The 22,244-nt window shown below is 29.8% G+C and overlaps 1 protein-coding gene across 4 annotated transcripts; it reads left to right on the plus strand.

The window, feature by feature from the left end:
• Positions 1-1,069: 1,069 nt before the first annotated feature.
• LOC141457163 (structural maintenance of chromosomes protein 3-like) lies at positions 1,070-21,965 on the plus strand. Of its 4 annotated transcripts, XM_074133728.1 has the most exons (26): positions 1,070-1,217; positions 2,274-2,349; positions 2,816-2,854; positions 4,151-4,275; positions 4,824-4,982; positions 5,920-6,037; positions 6,409-6,590; positions 6,689-6,925; positions 7,012-7,124; positions 8,092-8,193; positions 8,524-8,629; positions 9,253-9,341; positions 9,637-9,736; positions 11,593-11,759; positions 14,693-14,834; positions 16,566-16,724; positions 16,806-17,002; positions 17,295-17,454; positions 17,548-17,721; positions 18,160-18,303; positions 18,652-18,864; positions 18,946-19,091; positions 20,238-20,400; positions 20,495-20,677; positions 21,183-21,320; positions 21,606-21,965. In XM_074133728.1, the coding sequence occupies exons 1-26, from the start codon at positions 1,203-1,205 to the stop codon at positions 21,732-21,734; spliced, it is 3,576 nt and encodes a 1,191-aa protein (XP_073989829.1). In that variant the 5' UTR covers positions 1,070-1,202; the 3' UTR covers positions 21,735-21,965. The 4 variants fall into 4 exon arrangements, with proteins under 4 accessions (XP_073989829.1, XP_073989830.1, XP_073989833.1 ...); XM_074133729.1 differs by lacking the exons at positions 1,070-1,217; positions 4,151-4,275 and having other exon boundaries at positions 2,291-2,349; positions 21,606-21,961; XM_074133732.1 differs by lacking the exons at positions 1,070-1,217; positions 2,274-2,349; positions 2,816-2,854; positions 4,151-4,275; positions 4,824-4,982 and adding an exon at positions 5,605-5,843 and having other exon boundaries at positions 21,606-21,961.
• Positions 21,966-22,244: the final 279 nt, after the last annotated feature.

Here is a 22,244-nt window from a genome sequence, read left to right on the forward strand (position 1 = left end):
TACAAATTCTTGCAAACAGCTATTAGCTAAACATGTTCCTTTTTCCGTTGAAATGTCTAAAATACTTCAAAATACTAAATAAAGATACATTAACAGAAGCACACTTTTTCTGATCTAGAGGAACACTTACTTTTGAATTTTTCCGAGAAAACCCAAAAATAAATTGTCTTAAGGATGGAACTTTTTATTTAGGAGTAAGAAAAAATACAATCACTAGGTTTACTAACTTAGTATATCTTTAAAGAATCTCCTGTAATCTCACATGATTTAAGTATCCATTGTTTGGATTATTAACGCCCTGAAGGCGCTAATGATCTCTGTCGTCGATGCGCAAAGAAAAAACAAAAGCGCTGTAATCCAAGGAAAGTAGACAATGGAATCACACTTTCTTCAGCTTATCGCGTAACAGGAAAGGTTGAAGTTCGTGTTGCACGTCAGGAACCCATTAAATGAGCGACATCATATCATGGCAGATCTTTTAAGTGCTTGCAAGAGCACCTTAATGCGCTTAAGTTAACTTAAAAATATCTTTATGAATACAATTTTCGGTACTCAAAAGAATACAGTAAATTAGCTCAAGAGTTACGCACCAATCAGAATTCGAAAGCATCAACATTATTTCCAACTAAAGACAAGTATGTAACTGAATCTTAAAAAAAAAAAACTTTCCATTCTCAAGATTGTTTTATTTAAGATATTTTATTTGGACAAGATACATTATTAACACATCTTTACCATTTATTTGTAAAAAACTAAATGATCCTTCATCACACAGCAAATTGGGTAGTACCTTCACAACTTGTGTTCATGGAACAGAAGAATAAGACACGTGTGATATCTAATATCTACCTAAGGGAAGGTTTCACCCCTACTAAATTAACTTGTAACATTTGTTTAATATCACAACTTATTATTTAAAATTCAATTTTAAATTCAAAGTTTAAGAATTATTAGATTGCAAGAAATAATGTCAGCAAAAATTATCAAGCGATTACAATAATTAATAAACCCATTATTAAATTTCTATTCTATTGCATTTAATATCTCGTACAATATAATAGAACGATCCAAGCGGCAACTTTAGTAACAAACGGTGTAGTTTTACCTCTGCCTCTTTCTTTAAACTAAATTTTTACCATCTCGAAGATAGAAATAAAATAAGAATTAATATTGTACGTTTTAAACCTTATAATTTGGAAATTATGTACATTAAAAAGGTAACAAAATTCTTATCTATTTTTTACAAAACGCTCTTTTCATAAATTTTAGTTATACATTTGGAAGATTTAATTTAGACTAAATTTAAATTACTTTTTTTTTACATCAGTGATATAAATGTAAATTTAATGCCAGTGACATAACGTTCAACGACGGAGAGTTATCTAGTGTGATAGAGAATGAGAAGGATCTTTGGGACTTTGTGGATACTGATAGGAAAAAAAAAGATTTTTTTTTTTTAAGATACGAAGGCAATAAAAAAAATGCATACATTTTTAAAGAAGGATGAGATTAGTATGATGTCTGTTTTTTAAGGGTGTGTTGCCAAGATTTAAACTGACTTAGTAATAAGGTATGATTTACGTGTTCAATGTAATGAATTTAGCGCAAAAACTTATTCGTTTACTGATGTTAATGTGGCAGAGATGGTCTACCATTAGTACCGGCTACAAACAGGAAAAAATTTTAAAGAGGCCAGAAAAGGATGTGATTAAATTTTGTAAATGTCGCAATAAAATTACGAAAGTTGAGAATATTAAATATTGAATGTGTAGATTGTATGCAGAATTTAAAGTTACACACATTTACATCTAAGCAAATCAAGTTGTTAATTGTTTATTTTTAATTATTGTTCTCAAAAACTTTCAAAAGTCAACGGCTACTGTTCTGGGATGCTTTCAGTAAAAAGAGTCAATATAGACAATTTTACTCGATCGCAGTACTTCCTCTTATTATAGGAGAAAGTGAAAAGTCATCAATGTTTGAAATGGATGTGGAATAAAATAATTATGAAGCCATATTTTAGGGAAAAATTCGCCCCGAGTTCAAAAATAATAATAAAATCATAGCGATGAGTTTATAAACTATTCGATTTAATGTATAAAAGTAAAGCAAACTCTTAACGAAATTGAATCCATGGCTAATTATTAATCTGTTGAATTCCAATATCCAATAAATTTATTTGTTTAGGTACCTACATGTGTAAAGCTCTTAGTGTGCAGCCCTATTTTTAATTTGTATATACATATAAAATATTTGTTTATTTTTCGTTACAGATAATAATTAATAATTTTAAAAGTTATGGCGAGGAAACTACAATAGACAATTTCAGCCCTATCAGCAATATTTTGGGTAAGATTTATTCCAATAAAATTGTTTTCAATAGTAGTGAGAATCAACGTACAATTAAATTTCAATTCAATCATTTAATTTAATTTTCTCTTTTATTAAGTCGGTTAAACAAAAAAAAGTGTTTATTATATTTTAATAAAAAAAAAAAAATGTAGAAAATATAGAATGTATCAAAGGATTGTTATGTAATTAGGGGTAAAAAATACAAGTTGCAAAAGAATGAAAACAAAACAAAAATTATCCTAAGAACTAAGCTGTGTCAATGTAAGCTGTTAAAGTAAAGCAACTGTTTAAAATAAAAATTTACTTATGAAAATAAAGAATTGTCTTTTAAAAAAAGGCGAGTTTTAATCTAAGTTAAAATTAAGACATTAAGATTATGTGTTCTTGAACTTCTTTAACTTAGAATAAAAAATTAATTTTTAACAAAATAAAAATAAATAAAATACTCAATTATTATTTTCAGTGGGGTCAAACGGCTCAGGAAAAAGCAATTTTTTGGAAGGTATGAATTTAATGAATTAAAAATTTGTTTCTTTTACATTATAATTTTTAACTTACAAAGTATTGGAATATTTTTAAGTAATTAGGAAAAAACGAAAACAAGTTGCAATCATTGAATGATTTATTATTATTTAGTTTTATTGTATTAAAATCATTATATTTAAAGATTAAAACAAATCAATGCTTATAAAAAACAAAAGATAATATTCATGAGAAACGTATGTACTTGATGTTTCTCATAAACTGGAATATTTGGTGGAACGAACAGTACTCCATTATTTTATGACTTATTTCTTATTTGTACTTATAAACAACTTTTCTTTATGTCCCTTCGAAGGTCATTTTTCAAATTTGTGCTTCTCCGTTAGAATAAGAAACGTATTTTATTCTCTCTTATTTTCAGTCAGTAAATAAAAAATGTGACTGACATATTCAGTTTCTTAGAAAGCTGTTTAAATGACATCCCTTATTATAAACATTAAGTCAGATCGCTGACTGGTACTCACCCTTCAACCTCTCAGTAGTTTTTGCTTCTCTATCTCTAAATAACATAATTTTTCTACATATGAACTATGTGTTATTATTATTAACATCTGTTCTTCACCTTTCCTTATTTTCTATTTTCCGTTTGACACACTCAAGGCAAATGGTTTTCGGAGAACTTCTCTTTCCCAGTCCCTGATAAACTTTGCATTTTCTTTACACGCTGTAATTTCCATTTAGTCCCACCGCTCTCTTGCTGCGACGAATCTCTGTACAACAGAACTTTCTGGACAGCGAATAGACTTCTTTTTGCGATCCTATTTTTCTATTTAACCTCTGAGATCATTAGCGCAGGGAGTTTCTTTCAGTGCAGTGTTCTCTCGTTACAAACAACCATCACCGGACAATGAGATGTGGAAAAAAAGATAATCTCAGGTTTAGCAGCTGTATTAGAACCCAGGATCCGTGTGTGGGGATCCAGTACATTAACCCCTGAGTTAACTCTATCCCTGCTACAATTCGCTTCATAATTACTGCTATTATGCCGTTCTAATTTAAAAATAAAAAAAATAACTATTTGAGGGAGCTGCGATTTTTTTAATTTGATGTTCACGGCATTGCAGTATTTTTAAGTCTCGACAGTTTCTTGGCATAGACAAAAAAAAATTATTGGAAAACTAAAATTATTTTTTTTTTTTTTTTGCGCATCAACAGCTGAGGTCATTAGCGCCCGGAGCTTTTTCCAGTGCACTGCCGGCCTCCGGACAGTGTTCTCTCGTTACAGACAAACTAAAATTATTAATTTTTATTTTAGCGATCAAATTTGTTATTGATTTTGGAAAATCCTATAAGCAGCAGTCTGAAAAGATTAAATTATATCACCATGGGCGCAAATGTTTCCTGAGTGTTGAAATAATATTCGCAGCTTACGATCAATTGGTTGGTATTATTCTTTCTGTAGAACTCAATTTTCTCTGTGTACATATGGAATAAGTAACAATATCTGTGGCGGGTCTTTTTTTTTTTTAATTACTAATTAAAATCTTTAAATTATAGATTAACTTAAAATTCAGTATTAGTAGTTCAGGTAATATTGGATTATTTTTTAAAGTTGGTTCCTATCTTCGCATAGTATCTCTAAAAACCACAAACAAATCGAATTCTTTAAAGAATTATGCGAATAAAGTAATAGATGTATATTACCTTCAAATGTATTGAACTTAGGCATCAATTTCAGATTTAGCTTCCTTACTCCAGATTAATGAATACGTTGACTTATAAATCATAGTAAATTAGCTATGAAAGAGCCATATTAAATAAACCTATTTAACCTAATGGATAGTATACATTTTTTATTTTATAATCCAGAAATTTAGTCAACAGTAGTCTAGATTTTTTTTTTTATTTTAGAAGTCAAACACTTTTAATTCATATCTAAATTCCTTTCATTTCACATAATTGTAATTGCAATAAATGTTTATCGATAGGTTGGTAAAAGAGACATTATTTTGAAAAGAACACAAAATGGTGAAAGAAGCAAATTTTATCTTAATGGAGAAGGCGTTCATCAAGAGGAATTTCAGAAATTTCTAGAACTGTGTGGATTTTCTATTAGAAATCCATATTATTTTGTTACATTAAAATCAGTGAGTACCTTTTACTTTAAATTGGAAAATTCAAGATGTAGGCAGATTAAAAATCTATAAATAATTATAATTAAATTTATTAAGAACATTGTCATATGGCCAATGAAGAAAGAATAAAGACAAATATAAATAATCCGATTAATATTTATATCTTTACATTTTTCTCTAAGCTTGAAAGATTAATAGTAGGGGCTTTTAAGAATAATAATGCTACAATAAAGATGAATGTAAAAGAAACAATAAGGAAGTATACCGAAATTTACTTATAATATTCATTTTAAATATAAGATATTACGAGAAAATTGACTATGAAATTATCAAGGGCAGAGATAAGAAAAGTAGAATAACCGACAAAGTTAGATTTGTTATTATTTATATTTAGTTAAATAACAGCAATGGGAGTTCTTAAATCAAGACCGCTAATAATGTACGAGGGTCGTTTGAAAAGTCCGTGCAAAGTCAGAGAGATAGCACTACTGGCGCGTATCGAGATTATGTTTAGTTAGTAGCATCTCTTGGAAGAACACACACTAAGTTTAGCCAGATCGGTCTATATCTATGTGTTTGGCATTCATTTGAATCGAGGAAGTCGAGTGATTTTCAAAAAATGGACGAAAAAGAATTTCGTGTGTTGATTAAACACTACTTTATGAAAGGCAAAACGCCTCAGGAGACTAAAGAGAAGCTTGATAAACATTATGGTGACTCTGCAGCTTCGATTAGAACAGTTTATAAGTGGTTTCAAAATTTTCGGAGTGGCCATAAGTGGTAGAAGTAGGATAGATTTTTTAAACACATTCTCAATTCACCATAACTGCAGTGATTAATAAAAGCTATAGTAACGTTTTCATTATCTTTGATGTAAAATTTTAAATATTACTCATTCTGGGAACGTTTAAGAAATATAATAATTAATTAATGTATAATTTTTGTCTAGGCAAGTAATTTCATCGGTTTTTCTCCAAACGAAAGATTGAATTTCATTATATCTAATCTGGGAACTAACATTTCAACAACATTGTCGGCCATGAAGAAAATTGTGAATTCTTTGGAGAGTAAGTAAAATTAATAATAAATTTATCCATCGACCTGTACTGCTGATTATGCTATTGGGCATTAAGGAAATGCTAGCAAGTGTGAGGAGCAGTAGTTTTTAATATCATACTCACCAGTGACGTGTCTCCTTTTCGTCCTACCTAAATCTTTTTTAGATGTTATGATATTCTATTCAGAATATCATAAGGTAAGAGATTGAATTCTGGCCATGGCACAAGTTCTCATACCATCTCTTCCAGATTAGATTGCTTCCAATCTAATTTGTTAGCTTGCCTCCAGCAGCAGTTCTCGTGGTGGCACCTTGCAGAAATAGATGACGGACTTTGCTTTTGAATCAGTAAGATCAATAATAATAAAACCTTTCTTTTAGATGCAAAATATCGATTTGATATGGCAAAAGATATTGTAAGTTACATGGATACATCGAAAAGTACTTTATTGCAAGAAGTTAATAAGTTAGACAAATACAAAGAATTAAGTCAAAAGAAAAATAGTTTACTAATGCTTTTACATCAAAAATTAATTTTGAAATGGAAAGCGAACATTAGTGAAGTAAGTGGCGAAACAATTAATTGCCCTGTTTATAAACAATAATTAATAAATTGATTGCCATTTATTGTCTTATTGTCTTAAAATTAAAAATTTTCTAGTTACAAAATTTATTAGAGAATACTAATTCACATGCCAGTACTTCACATCAATTTAACTCTGCGATTGCTGCCTTAAAGATCTCACTTAATGAGGTGAAAGTAATAATGGTAAATTATTTATTAATAAAAGAAGATATTTTAAAAGAATTGAATATACTGCTGGCAAAAAAAGAAAAAATTTCATTGAGTATTGATGAAGTTAATAAAAATATAGAATTTGTAAAAAATAAAATTAAAGTAGGTAATTTTCAATTTTTTAAAAGTAAATAAGCAAAAATATCTACATTCATAATTCAGATTCATCAATTCTTAACTTATTGCAGGAACAAACTCTTGATGATTTAAATACTGAAATTCACTTAAAAATTGAACATTTATATGAGCTCGAAGAAAGGTATCGGAATGAAAAATGCAAATTACAGGAATTGGAAGAACAGTAAGTACATTTGGTAAACAGAAAATATGGATTTTTAACTTGGGAAAACGGAATAAATCTTCAGTCATTTTAGTTTTTATTAAAGTTAGGGAGAATTTATGTACAAACCGTTATGTCGGAACTAGAGGAAGTAATTCTGATCAGTGGTTTTGCAGGACGGAATAAATACTTTTAGTCGAATAATCTTAAATTATGAACACTCTAAAAACATTGATGGAAGGCACTATTAATTGAAATTTTAGTGTTATTTAGTTTGTTCAATAGTATACGATACAATCCTAACTTAACTAAAATATCGAACATTGTATATTTAAGTATGAAATGTGGAGTTACTACATTTTGATGACTCGTACCTGAATAAAAGTAAAAATAACTTGGAATTTTGGATTTAGTTAAAAAACTGCATCAGAAAATTAGTTACTTCTTAATGATAAAAACACTTGAATAGTTGTTCATTTGTATACATAAATTAAATGTAGTTTTTATTCATTCAAGTGATTCTGAAGATGATCTATCTTAAACCGTATATTGAAGATACGTGACTGCTAAAATGTTATTGTGGGAAGGATTATTGAGTACGCCATTCTGCCTCTTAATAGAGCTCACCAAAATAAGTACCAACATCGAATAGTCGAAAATTGAAAATTTTGAGTTAGACTATTTAGATCTGTCGATATGCTATAAGGGTGATTTCAAAAGTTTAACATTTGGTTAGGCCACAAAAGTAAAAACCAATATGGTAAAATTAAATAGGAGTTAAATGAATCTAATTTCAAGTGTTAAGCTTATTTTGATTTTTAAAGAGAACTTTTTCATTAACTCTGCTGTTATTAACCTTTATAATGTTCTTTTCCTAGTATTCAAAATATAGCATCAAAACCTTCTATGAGATTTTCTCATTAAATGAATTGGGGTCCATTAATAAAGTATGTTTACTTTATTAAATAAACATGTTTACAATTTTCAGGTTATATTCTGCAAATCAAACAAGACTTGATCTAATATCTAATGAAACAAGAACGTTTACGTCTGAAAAAGAAAGGAATTTGTGGATAGAAAATCAAATTAGGTACTTAGATCTACACAATTTTGCATTTCTTTTTATTAATTAAAACCATTTTCTAAGTGTACTGTCAATAAAACAAACGTTCACTTTTCAATCAAAGCTGGAATTATTTAAAATTCTCAATTTCGAATAATTACAACTACTAATGTTGAATCCATTTTGCTTTGTTTTTTTTTTTTTTTAATAATTCTTTATTTCTATAGATTATTCTCTATTATCATTAACAGATTTTTTTATTATATGACTTAATGTTCAGTTTTCAGAGTTTGATGGCTACAATTAAGTTTTTAAGCCATAAATAAGAGTTTCTAAAAAATTAATTTTAATTTTCAGCACCATTCAAGTTCAAATTCATGAAAATGATACTAAATCTACAAAATTGCTTGAAGAAAAAAATGAACTTATTGAAAAAAGGTTTAATTTGGAAACATTTTTTATGGTATAACAATATTATTATTTGATGAAAAAGTAATTTGAAGTAGTAGTTTACCTTTCACAGATTAACTATTTGAAATTTTTAATATCAAAATAGATATTTGCTATTTTAATAGCATATTTTTATAAACTAAAATTTAAATAGTATCTTTGTTCTGTGATTATTTGCAGAATTTCACATTAATTATTTAAACTGGGGTCTATACCTATAGATTGTTCATTTTATTACAAGTTATTTTTCTGTTCCAATAATTTAACGTTTTGTGATGCTTGAAAAAAAAAAGTTTCTCTTAAACAAAGCAAAAAGTTTGTTTAAGCAGAGCAAAATTGAGATATACATTTTTTTTTTTTCAGTATTTGAGTCAATTGAAAGTGCAGCTTTTGTAAGCTATGCATCCATTGTTGCAAATGAACGTAACGTATCCTCGTATTGTCACCTCCTCTTCTGAGTCTTGATATCACTGCGTTGAGTTAAAGAATGGGTAAAAAAATGGGGTACTGTGAAGAAGGCTCGATAGGCTGTTGCGTTGCCTCTTATCTATTTTGATCTTGAACAAAGTTGCTTGATGAAAATAAAAAACCATTTGTTTAAATGATTAATTAAAATTCATTAAGAATTAATTCCAGGAACTTGATGATTCACATGATAGCGAAACATTGGCCAACAAAGAAGCCGAAACAAAATGTCAATATGCTTATCTAATGAATGCGTTAAAGTAAGTCAATTGCATTTTTTTTTTCTTATGTTCAATTTCATTTAAATATCTAAGTACGATTTGCAACTTATTTAAGTATAAGTAAAATTCTTTGACTGTTTTTTTTTTTTAATTTATCGGCTGAAATTCCATTAGTTTAACCTTAAACTAAGAATATCAACTTCAATGAATACGCTCTAGATTTCAAAACCAGGATGATTTGATACAGTGATTGTATATGTATATATTTATCAATAATGATAAAAATTGTGCGAATTGTATTTTTATACATTAAAATATCATACTTTTGTTATAGTGATGTCAGACATGCACTGTGTGAAATAGAAAATTCCATTAAAATGGTAAAAAATAATTTGGATATAATGAAGGGAAAACTTCGTGTTAAAATAGGACGTGTAAGTTGAATATTCAAATTTTAGTTCATTTTAGTGATTTTTCAAAATTATTACAATTATTTATAAATCATAAATATTTAGAACGAAACCTTAAGAGTTTATTAAATTTAAATGAGCTAACTATTACGGTTAAATTTAATAATTCAGTAACATACTGGATGGGGAACACTTTATTTATTCTATGTTAAGTTTTAATCAAGGCATTCAGCCTTGAGTACGTCAAGATTTTAGATTGCGTGCCCCCCTCTAGAGCAACTTGCCCTTGACGTGAGGAAGTGCAATTAATAATTATAATGGCTGCGGTCTGTCGTGATTTCAGTCAAGACTACTTCAGATATTTCTTAGTTCAGCCACTTTAGCAAAATAACAAACAATTCATCGACAACAACATTATCCTCTTGAGTCAACTCTTACCAATTCTGTGACCAAGGTTTTGGACTAACTAGGCTACCTTATAGAATGAATAATGCGACATGTTCAGGTATGAACGTAACATGAACGCCCAATCAACCACAATCGATTAGCCAACTTAAATTGAATTCCAAGTTTTAGAAAAAAGTGAAAAATTGATTGAATATAGAGGCACTATCGTTGATTGATTTTGTCCTAGGAATTTCACATTTAAGGTCACATTTATTTCATTTTTCTAAGTAGACAATAAGTACGATAAAGTAATCAGGGGGCTTCCCTTGCCCAATATTAATTGAGTGACCGTATTAAAACCTCACTCGCTTAACCTTCAAATTGTGTGAAATCGTTAGCACCATCATCGGAAGGCTTCCTCCATTTCGAAATAAGATCTCCTCAATCCGAAAAAAATAAAAATTATTAAGGCATTCATGTAATCGCTAGTGTTCGTGAACATAAGTTCAAAAATGGAAAAAATTACTTGAAGTTCCGAATTGAAAACTTATTCTTTAAAGACGGATTCGTTTACTTTTTACAAATTCGATTATTCTTCTAGGAGAGGACGATGGTTTAGATTTTTCTTAATCTGCCATTGTACTGACTTGTCACTTTTATAATAAAATGTGGAAGTAAAGTGTCAAATTGGAAAGAAACCGTTTGATTCGAAGTGCTATTTCATAATTGATTTTAAGTTTTATAATTTTTCTTGAAAACGGCTTCAACATTTACTTCAACTTTGTATAGCGATTTAGAAACATAAACCTACAACTTTTATTCGAATATTTCATAATTGAATTTTATTCGAAATTTCTTGTAAAATTCAATTAAAGGAAGTTACTTCTTAGAAGGGGATAGATAAATGCCCTCTGTAGTGCCAGTTTTGTCAAATTTATGGTCCTATCTTTTCAGTAATGTTAAGAAGGTTGGAATGGGTTGCTGAAATTCCGTGTTTTAAGAAAATAACTCAACCACAATTTCTTCTTAATCCATGGATTGTTTATTTTTTTGAGATTTTATACAAAATGAATATGATTTTGAACGGGCTTGGTATATCTTCGGATTTACGAAGATTTACTTGAATCAATTGAGCGTATTTTAAGTCAGTTTTCGGGGCAAGGGTGTTGGAGTAGGCTTCCATGTAAAGGTTACATTATTGCACGTTATATACCATAATGTTATTGAAAAGTAAACATGACAAATATTCGGTGTTTACTGAAACTTTATGAGTTAGAACCCAGAGAATATCAAGAATTTGACAAATGATTTTGCACCTAATCTATGATGAATTAGTTCTTGGATTTATAGCAATTTTTTTTTACCAAAGTATGGTCACCTCTTCAACTATTTATTAACATTTGTGCGAAGATTTTTAAACTCTGTATACTTTTTTTTCTGAACTCTATAGTTTGTTTGCTTTTTTAATTGTTTGTTAATTTTTTTTTTGCCAGGCCACTCATGATGGATGTGAAAGTGTTGATAAGGTAATAGCGAAGTGGCAAGGTTCCGATGATGAAAACTATCATAATTTATTCAAAGGATATCACGGTTTAGTTATAGATAATTTTGTATGTGATGATAAATTGAATGTGGCGGTTGAGGCTGCCATCGGAAATAGGTAACTTACTAAATTATATTTTATATAAGTAAAGTAAATGCCTATTTTTTCAGGCGGGCTTTGCGACCAACTTCCAATTAGGTGTCGTGGACAGAGGCGACTAGCAAACATACTTTATTGTAAATTTCTTTTATTAACCATTAAATAAAATCCAAGGCCCAAGACCGGGAATCGAACCCAGTACCCAGGGCTGGATTTTCCTATAGGCCAACTAGGCTTCAGCCTAGGGTCTCAAGGTCAAGAGGGGCCTACAATCAAATTGTTAGCAAAATTAAAATTACACTATTTTAAAAACATAACATATAATAAATTAACATTTAACAAATTATTATACATATTGTAACGAAGTTGACCTGGGCGGAGAAGAAAGGCCTAGATTGTTCTAGAGGTTGAACGACCAAAGTCAGTAACAGGCCGCCACTGCATAAACAAAAGGGGCGGTATCTACTTGTGGCAGAAAAGAAAGGCCTAGATTGTTCTAGGGGTTAAGCGACTAAAGCCGGTAACAGGCCACCACTGTGTAGGCAAAAGGGCCGGTCTTTATTGAACTAGAAAGGAAAGGGCTAGATTGTTCAAGGAGTTAGTGACCTGTGTAAAAGCCAGCTAAGAGAAAGGCCTCAGTTGGGGTGGTGGCATATGAGTTTCCCAGCCTGTGATTGACAGGTGAGAGGGAGACAGACGGAGTTGGAGAGAGACGGAGAATGGGAGGAGGCGGCTCACAGCTGAGGTGGTGGCAGTATGTTTTCTCCAGCCAATGAACATCAGGAGGGCGTGGAAACTTATGCTCAGAGAGTTGGAGGAGGGCAGTTCCAGTTGGAGGGAGGCACGCAGTTAAAAGGAGGCCGACACAGCTGGAGAAGTCAGTGTTAATCGAGTTTCAATCAAGTTTTAGAGAGTTTTAGTCAAGTTCGGAGTTAGTGTTGAGAGAGTCAGTGTTGCGGAGTGCTTCAGTGGTAGCTAGTTGGGCAATTAGTCAGTTGATGAGTAGAGCTGTGTTAGTGCAGCTGAGACTAGTGCAATTCGGTGCAGTGCGGACCAGTGGTCAGTCGGGGAACAGTTTTGTGGCGTTACGAAGTGAGTAAGTAACAGTAAACTGTTGTGACTGTTGTAAATGGTGACTGTAATGAATAGCGTTAGTTGCTTGTAAATGTTAATGTGAGTAATGTTAACGTGTTAATAAATCAGGTTATTACTTACAACTTTAGCGAGTTTTATTAGTTAATCAAACCCACATATTTAATAACTAGTGGCAGGCACTAGTTGTGTAAGTAAAGTTTTTTTTTGGGAAAAACTTTACAATATATTACAGTAGTGAATTTTTTATAATTTCTCATGTAATTTAAAAACTTAAAAATGGGAAGTGAAAGAGCCTTATAACTGGAATAGCCTAAAGCCTCATTTCATCAAAATCCGGCCCTGGTCCTAAATACCCACTTTTCGCTGAAGACCCTTAATCTAATTTCCCGCAAAATGGTTCTAGATAAAAGTTACAGATCTCGTATGCGAGGTGAGTTTAAAGAAATCGTAGGAGCCGATCGAGAAAAAAAATACCTGATCTTTAACTTCAAATATCTCAAAAACTATCAAAGAATTTCGTTTATATTTTACCTGTATATGGAGACAACTTTCGTCTATAATTGTATAAAATTTCGTAAAAATCTGTCAAGAAGGAAACGAGATATTTAGAGTTAAATTTTGGTTTCGTTTGAAATAGTGAAATCTTTAACTTCAAATATCACAAAAACTACTCGATGGATATTGTTTATATTTCACTTTTATATGGAGACAACTTTTGTCTATCATTGTATAAAATTTCGTAAAAATCTGTCGAGTAGTTAACGAGATATTAAGAGTTAAAATTTCGTTTCTTGAAACAGTGAAATCTTTAACTTCAAATATCTCAAAAACTATTAGATGGATTTTGTTTATATTTCACTTGTATATGGAGATAACTTTTGTCTATAATTGTATAAAATGTCGTAAAAATCTGTCGTGAAGGAAACGAGATATTTAAAGTTAAATTTTGGTTTTGTTTGAAACGGTGAAATCTTTATCTTCAAATATCTCAAAAACTACTCGATGGATTTTGTTTATATTTCACTTGTATATGGAGATAACTTTTGTCTACAATTGTATAAAATTTCGTAAAAATCTGTCAAGTAGTTAACGAGATATTAAGAGTTAAATTTTGGTTTTGTTTGAAACGGTGAAATCTTTAACTTCAAATATCTCAAAAACTACTCGATGGATTTTGTTTATATTTCACTTGTATATGGAGATAACTTTTGTCTATAATCGTTTAAAATGTCGTAAAAATCTGTCGTGAAGGAAACGAGATATTTAGAGTTAAATTTTGGTTTTGTTTGAAACGGTGAAATCTTTAACTTCAAATATCTCAAAAACTACTCGATGGATTTTGTTTATAATTCACTTGTATATGGAGACAACTTTTGTCTATAATTTTATAAAATTTCGTAAAATTCTGTCGAGAAGGAAACGAGATATTCAGAGTTAAATTTTGTTTTCGTTTGAAATAGTGAAATCTTTAACTTCAAATATCTCAAAAACTACTCGATGGATTTTGTTTATATTTAACCTGTATATGAAGACAACTTTTTATCTATAATTGTATAAAATTTCGTAAAAATCTGTAGATTATGATATGAGATATTTAAAGTTAAATTTTAAAGAATAATTCATGCTAACTGTTAAACTTTATAATTTACAAATATTTACTTCAACTTACTTAATGGTTCATTCAAGCTAAAGTGTCAGTGCAATACTCTTTGTATTCATCCTGTCTCAGTTTCTTGTTTTCAAAGAATTTTTAATCCTGAATTGGTTCTTTAGTTGATTTTAAATCATCAAACTTATTATAATTTTGTTCTAAGTTTTAATAAGTTATAATGTAACAAATTTTTCTTTTTAAATAGATTATTTCAGCACATTGTAGACAGTAGCCGTACTGGAAATGCAATTCTTAAGGAAATGAATTCAATGCAATTACCTGGAGAAGTATGGTTTTTACCACTGGACAAAATAAATAAACCCATTTTACAATATCCACAAGATGAAGTAAGTGCCAGATATTTTTATTAGATATCGCTAATTTAGTTTTAGTAATACAAATAATAATTGCAAACAGGGAAGGGATTATTAGCTCAGTGGTTATCTAGCTGCTGGTACTTAGATTTTCTTCTCTAAGGAGCTTCATACAGCTAACTGTCCGGTGATGGATATTGTTGCCTGTAAAGAGAGAACACTGTCCGGAAGCCATCAGTGCTTTGAAAAAAGCTCCGGGAAGAAATGATCTCAGATGTTGATCTTAAATTACGAAATAAAAAAAACTAGCGAACTACACAACTGATGTGGTTTTGAAATTAATTCTAAGAAATACTTTCATATTTCTCACTCAAAGCAAACCTAAAGATTCGGAGAGCTTCTATGAATGTCTCTTGTATGAAGTAAATAATGCTTTGTTTAGTTTCATTGTAATAACCTATTTTAATGTTATATGTGAAAAAGAGGAACTAACGATCTCAAATACTAGTGCGCCTAAATAAAATAAGTCCTAATTTACCCAAAATAACTAGAGTTGAACAATATGGATATGAAAATCAAAAGAATTCAATTTGAAATCCAAAAGCTGAGACTATTTGAAAAATCAGGTCTTAGAGCCAAAAAGAAACTGGAGATTAAGAAGAAAGAATCAATTTTGAGCTGGGATATCCAGAACTCAACCCCATTGGACATCCGTAGAATAATTTGTCAAGGCGAATTAAGAGAATCGAGCTTTAACAGAAGCCCTCTGTTTCTTGTAATTTGCCTTTAAGTGAGGAGTATGGAATTATTTCTTAGAATCAATTCAAAAACTCACAATTTTGATGATGCTACGTCGTACGCAACCTGTGATAAACACAAGGGTTGGAAATACATCTTAACCAGTTAAGTGTATACACGTCAAACCAAATCTCTATTTCGGTGCGTTCGTCGTGTATACTCGTTGTGGAAAATAAATATAAAATTACCATTAACTATAAAAACTCAACATTTTAATAAAATACAATAAGCATATTATTTGGTGGGATGTTTCCTTTATTTTACCATTAGAACTGCGGTGGGAGTCAGCCAAATGTTAAGTGGTTGGTACATGTTTGGTCTCCGCATTAGAGATTGGGAATTACGCCCACAAATAGAAGCTCTCAACCCTTGTGCAATGCCGTTTTTACCTTAGATAGAGGTTCAGACCTCATTACGAACATGATTTCATTTTGCACAGAATTCAAAGCTCTTCTCTTCCTTGTAAAAGCTCTTGCGTCCCTAGTTAACTAGAGCAATGCATACGTGAAGCGGTGCAAGATTTTGAATGAGCACAGACTGCTCTTTAATCTCAAGCCCCAGAAATTGCAGCAAAAAGTGCTTGCAGTGACTATTACGACGTTGTAAACTTTTGGTTGTGTTGCCCAGCGTTCGACGTGTACACGTCGTCTGATTTTGATTCCGCACTCTGTGGGGGTTTTTTTAAATTAAATTCCGCGCTTAACTGGTTAATCTCTTGAATTTTAAAATTTTTCTTTATACTTAGTAGCAATACTTTTTTGTATTTTTAAATTCTGTTATTTTACATTCATTTAAAGACTATTCATTTCCAAATTTTTCCATATTACACATAATTTATACTAAAACTATAAATCATGTTGTTAATGAGCAATTTAAGGAAACTAACACAAATAGTAAGTGATGGCTACTTTTTTGGTTCTTCATGGTATTTGGAATTATTATTTTAAAAGGTTTTATTTTTTTCAGAATGTTAGACCATTAATTGATGTGATAAAATTCAGTGAAAACATTGAAAAAGCAATGAAATTTATCTTCGGTAAAATATTAATTTGCAAAGACTTAGAGATAGCAGTACATGTTGCAAGATTATATCGTTTTACTTGTGTAACACTAGATGGAGATAAGGTAGTTCACTTTTTGTAATATTATTATTATTTTTTTTTACAATAATAATTTTTCATAAAATTTGAGTTCTTGCATTCTTAGGTGAAAAATAGTGGCGTTCTCAGTGGTGGTTTTAATGAACAAAAAAGTTCTTTAAGAAGTTTGTATGTAAAAATTTGTAAAACAGTGGAACAATCAAATCTACTAAATATGGATTTGTTGAGGCATAAAAAAACATCACAGGACATCCAAATGAAACTTGACCGTCTACATTCAGAGATACAACGATTTAAAACTGAGTAATCTTATTAAACTTTTAACAATATATTTGTTTTTTTACAGTTATTTCGCTTGATTAGTGTATTGCCTTTACTTATGTATTTATAACGGTATATGTGCTCTATTATCGGCGTTTGGACTTAAATACCTGATTTTAACCAGATAATTGATGCAGAAATGTTTTCAAAGAAATACTTTAACAATTTAAAAACATGCTTAAGTTGCATATGTTCACTTTGTTATGTTTCCATTTTTTCCAATTAAATCATACTCTTCATTTTATAATTCATTAATATCATGATTCATTTCCAGAAATGTCTTATATTCCAAAAAACCAGAAGCACATTTAAAAGAAAAAATTGCAAGCATAAATAATGAAATAGAACTGGTTGAGAAAAGGATGGAAACAGTAAAATTAAATAATTTAAAATTAAAAACCCGCCAAACTAATCTTATGAATGAAAGGAATCAAGTAAGGGATAAAATACACCAAATTTTCCATGCCAAAAAACATGAATTCATTCACTAATAATATAGGAATGATTTGTCTAATTGTCATTTACAGATATTCGGCACAAGGTCACCAAAAGACGAAATACAATTAATAAAGATGAACAAACTAATTGAAGAATTTGAAAAGAAAATAAATGTATTAAATAATAAATTATTAGAATTGGACTTTGAGAAAAAGAAATTAAATGACGATATAATTTATAAAAAAAATATAAGAAGTTTAAAGGTAAATTGATAAGTTTATCAAAGGTTTGCTGTAATTGCCTGATCTATAATTATACAATTTTTTTTTTCTCTTACCCCGCCTGAGTGGAAGTATTGCTATCGTTTTTTTTAAAGTAAAGTTTCTTCAGGAAGAGATTAGCTATGTGGTTAGCTTATTAGATTCCCACGAGGAGATTCTGGGTTCGAATTCAGGTACTGATCCTACATTTTCTCTTCCTAGGAGCTTCTTAATGCTCAGTGTCCATCACCGGATTCGTTTGTAACGGAGAGAATACTATCCGGTAGCCGGCGGAGCACTGATAAAAGCTCCGGGTACCAATAACCTCATATGTTGTCACACCTTAAATAAAATTTAAATCAAACTTTCTGTAACCGTACATGTATTCATTTAATAAAAAAAAACAATTATTATTGTTGTTTTTTCTTATTTTTTATTTAGAATGCAGAGCATAATGATTTAAACACTTATGAAAGAAAAAGGAATGATTTATTAACTAAGGAAAAATTGATCGTGGCAAGAATGCAAACGCTTAACGAAAAACTCAAGTGGACAGATCAAAAAATAATTAAAGCTGAAGAGGAGGTTAGTGTTCTTTTAGCCATGGCAGGTTTTACCTTTTAGCCAAGTAAATATTAGCTAATTATCAATTAAGAAGGCATGTTATTCTAAATTATAAAATATGAATATATACTCGGTAAAGTCTCCTTCATGATCATTTGATTTTTGACAAATTATACAACTGTATCAAATTATTTTTAATTTAGAGGAATCTAAAGCTATTTGTTAAAATATTCTATAAATTTCCATTTTAATTTCTATAAATTTTATCAAATTAGAAAATCTGTTGGCAATTAAATTGCATTGAATCTGTTTATTGCTAAACTATTTACTTATTTTTTTACTTTATTTAATTTTGAAATTATGTTTCAGAATGATAAAAAAATTAAAGATCTTGAAAAACTAAAACAATTAAAGCTTGATATGCAAACAGATAAACAATTTATGCAAAAAGAAAAGCTTAGAGAAAAAATTAGATATTTTTATCTTAAAATAAAAGAAAGCGAAAATTATATAGTCAGTTTATATGAAAAAAAGTACTCAAAATTAATACTGTCCAGATTTGAGGATAAATCCTTGTTAATGGTAATTTAAATACTTCTTTTTTTTTCTGTGACTTAAGCAATATTTGATGGATTATTTCTAATTTAAGTGATAAAATTTTAGGTTAACGAGGAATTGAAAGCAACCTCTGCTTCAATAAAATGTCTTGGACAAGTGTACATTTTAGCAAAGCGGAAATATGTAGAAGCAATGAATTTTAGAAAAAAAAGTCTACGTATTGAACAGCAATATTCCGATTTTACGTTGGCGTAAGATTAGTTTTTAGATAAAGTTTTTTTTTGGAGAAATAACATATTATTTAAATACTTTTGTCGCAAAAATTTAAACCATGTAGAGTTTGGAAATTCTATTTGCTTTGTTTTTGGTTGAAAGTTTGCCTTCATCAGTTAGTTGCTCCATATAATGCGGACGTTTGCTATGCGGAAGGCTGTGATATACATATACGGTGATAATACTCTATTATTGTTACATCCAGGTATTGCAATGGCGACCTCAAGCCGCTGCTTTTTTGATTGAGATTTATGTGGTTAAAGTTGTGCAATGTAGTGGGCACACTTTCGATAAACACTTTATTGAACAAAAACTTTGTAGAGCAGCGCAGAAACATCTATCGCAAGAAATTAAAAAACATCAACTCAATATTAAATTGGTCATGCGGAGTATTTTTCTTTCAGTAAATTAATGTATTTTGTATTTGACTAAGTGTCAGAAGAAGTGTTATGTTTGGATCCAAACTTTGGATAATGCCGAACAACACTTCACAGCTACATTAAGTTTTCTCTGCATACGCCAACATATATTTTATAACCTGCAATTATGGTCCCTTTATCAGTACAGTTTTAAGATGTACTACGGCTGTGTAGTTTACACTTCTCCTCACGAACAATATCTCTGAATACTAGCTCACAAAACCACAGACTAAGCGAACGAACAAAATGTTCTAACCTCACTATAAACAGAAGCCCTCACTATTCTTCCTCCACTCCAAACATTTCAGAAAACTAATGAAATGTTCGCTCGGTTGAATTTAAAAAAAGTGATCTTAGAATCTTAATTCATCACATGCTTACTAACACTTACAGTAACAATAATTTTATTGATGAGTTACTTTCTAAACCTGTGACCATCTAATTTTCGTGGAAACAAAAGTTCAAATAAGAGTTTTTGTATTGTGTATGAGAGTTATTTGTCTGTTTACCTAAATCTGATGGAGACCATCTTTCCGAACTTCGATATTAAGATCTAATTGCCCTTTTCTGAGCACATCACAAAACTACTTACGACTCCATTTGCCAACCAATTAATTCCCGACCTTCAACACTCAACTCTTCAGAACTTCTTATCTAATTTAATTTATTTCCTCATTATATGCATTATACAAGATTTGTTTGTAGATATGTAATGGTAATGTCCTTTATTAATTGGTTGGAGTCTCACGTTGAACACAAAATTGGTGAAATTTGCAAATGTTATAACCATTACTTCAGTAACCTTGTATCAAATGGTAGTAGTTCATTAGTATATTATAACAATAATACTGAAGGCAGCGAAACTCAGGTATGGTATATTTTGCAATCTGTATTTCCTTTCTTTTGTGTGTGTGTTCTAGTTTAAAATGCAAGTCTATAATCAATAATTTTTATTTTTACAGGATCTAATTGCATTTGGAAACAATTATGGTCTTGGTTTGACTGTAAGATTTTCTGGAGATCGAGAAGAATTGGGAGTGAATACTTTATCAAAAGGCGAGCAGACTATAATTTTGATATCCATTATATTTGCACTACTCAAAACCCAAAAATTTCCATTATGTTTATTTGATGAAATTGATGGTGTAAGTTATAATAATAGTTTTGTTTAGTAAATTTTACTGAATCTAAATGGAATTTATTTTTTAAAGTATTTTCACAGAATTTATCTAGTGAATCTTGAAGAATTCAAAGATTTTAACAAAGTTTGATTTTCTTCCATCTGAGAAAAGTAGTGCACCAAATTTTTGTAGTGACTTGAATTTCACTGGTATAAAGTTCTGCTGCAAGTCACTAAACTGTCTCATTGCATAATAGCGTAATAGTATCAGGACAAAGTCTCGTGGCTGTAAAAAATTTAAAAAAAGAAGCTTGCTTTGACAGATAAAATCTATGATGTTATCTAACTTTGCATAATTCGACCACGAATTACTTATTTGTAAAAAAACAAATAGTATTTATGTCATCGACGGAAAAAATAATTGTTATAATACTTTACGAAATTCTTTTGTGTGTGTGTGTGTTAATGTAACCAACTTTTTTTTTAAGCACAAAATGTTTTGGAATGACTCACTAATAATAACTTTTCAGCATTTAAGCAAGGAGCAGCATTTACAGTTTATCAGAATTGTTGGAGGTATGAGTAATGTTCAATTTCTTATTTCTTCACATCATGAAAATATGATCAGATATGGTCATAAAATATGGCAAATATCCTACGAGTCTCTTGTAAGTATTTACATTGTACTTTATCGATTAAAAAAAAATTACTTTAATTACCTCAGATCTAGTCCCCTTACTTTATTTTCTCTATACTGCCGACTTACTAACACACCCACCTATAATAATTACTTTCACATTCGCGGACGACATGGTGCAAACAACAAGAATCTCAATTTGAAAAATTTAGCTTAGTTTAACCGGCTATTTGCTCTAAAATAAGTATTTTTTTTTATCTAATTATGCAATACTTAATAAAATAATTAATAATATGAGAATTAAATTTGTTTTTAGAAAAGTAGAATGAAGTCTATAGAGTTTAATAAAGCTCAGGAAGTCTTACAAAAAATTCAGTACAGGCAAGAAGAATCTTACTCTTTATCGAGTGGAAATAGTAGTTTCTCACAAACAGATACTTATTAATTCCTTAGAAGTTTGTGTATTCATATCGTATTTTAGATATTTGAAGAATTTTTATTATATGATTTTTTTAATCTGTATACTTATTTGAAGTTTAAAAAATTAATTATTTATGTGTTCAAGTATTTATATAAACATAAGTTTGTAAGCACATAAATTAACAATTAAGAAATTTAAAATTGTCTAGTTATTTTGCGTATTAGTGATTCATTGCTTTAATAACAATAATTTATTTATTTACGTTTTCTTAATGGAAATTTATACCTACCCCAAATAAACATTATTAAAATATACCTACTAAGCAAAGTTGAACGTGTAATAAAACTTAAGTACCCGTTGAATTGAAGCAATTATTTTATGCTTAAAATCCGAGATCAAATTCATAAACTTGGGCCTACATTTTTTCTCTAAATGATCTTTATTATCTATGTTATGTGCAAAACAGGTAAATAGTATGTGCCAAAGAACTTGGTTTAATTAGAAAACCATGTCCTGACATTATAATATCTTCAT

The sequence above is a fragment of the Rhodnius prolixus genome, unplaced genomic scaffold, assembly GCF_049639745.1.
Source record: "Rhodnius prolixus isolate KJV_2025 unplaced genomic scaffold, Rpr scaffold_10, whole genome shotgun sequence".
Taxonomy (NCBI): domain Eukaryota; kingdom Metazoa; phylum Arthropoda; class Insecta; order Hemiptera; family Reduviidae; genus Rhodnius; species Rhodnius prolixus.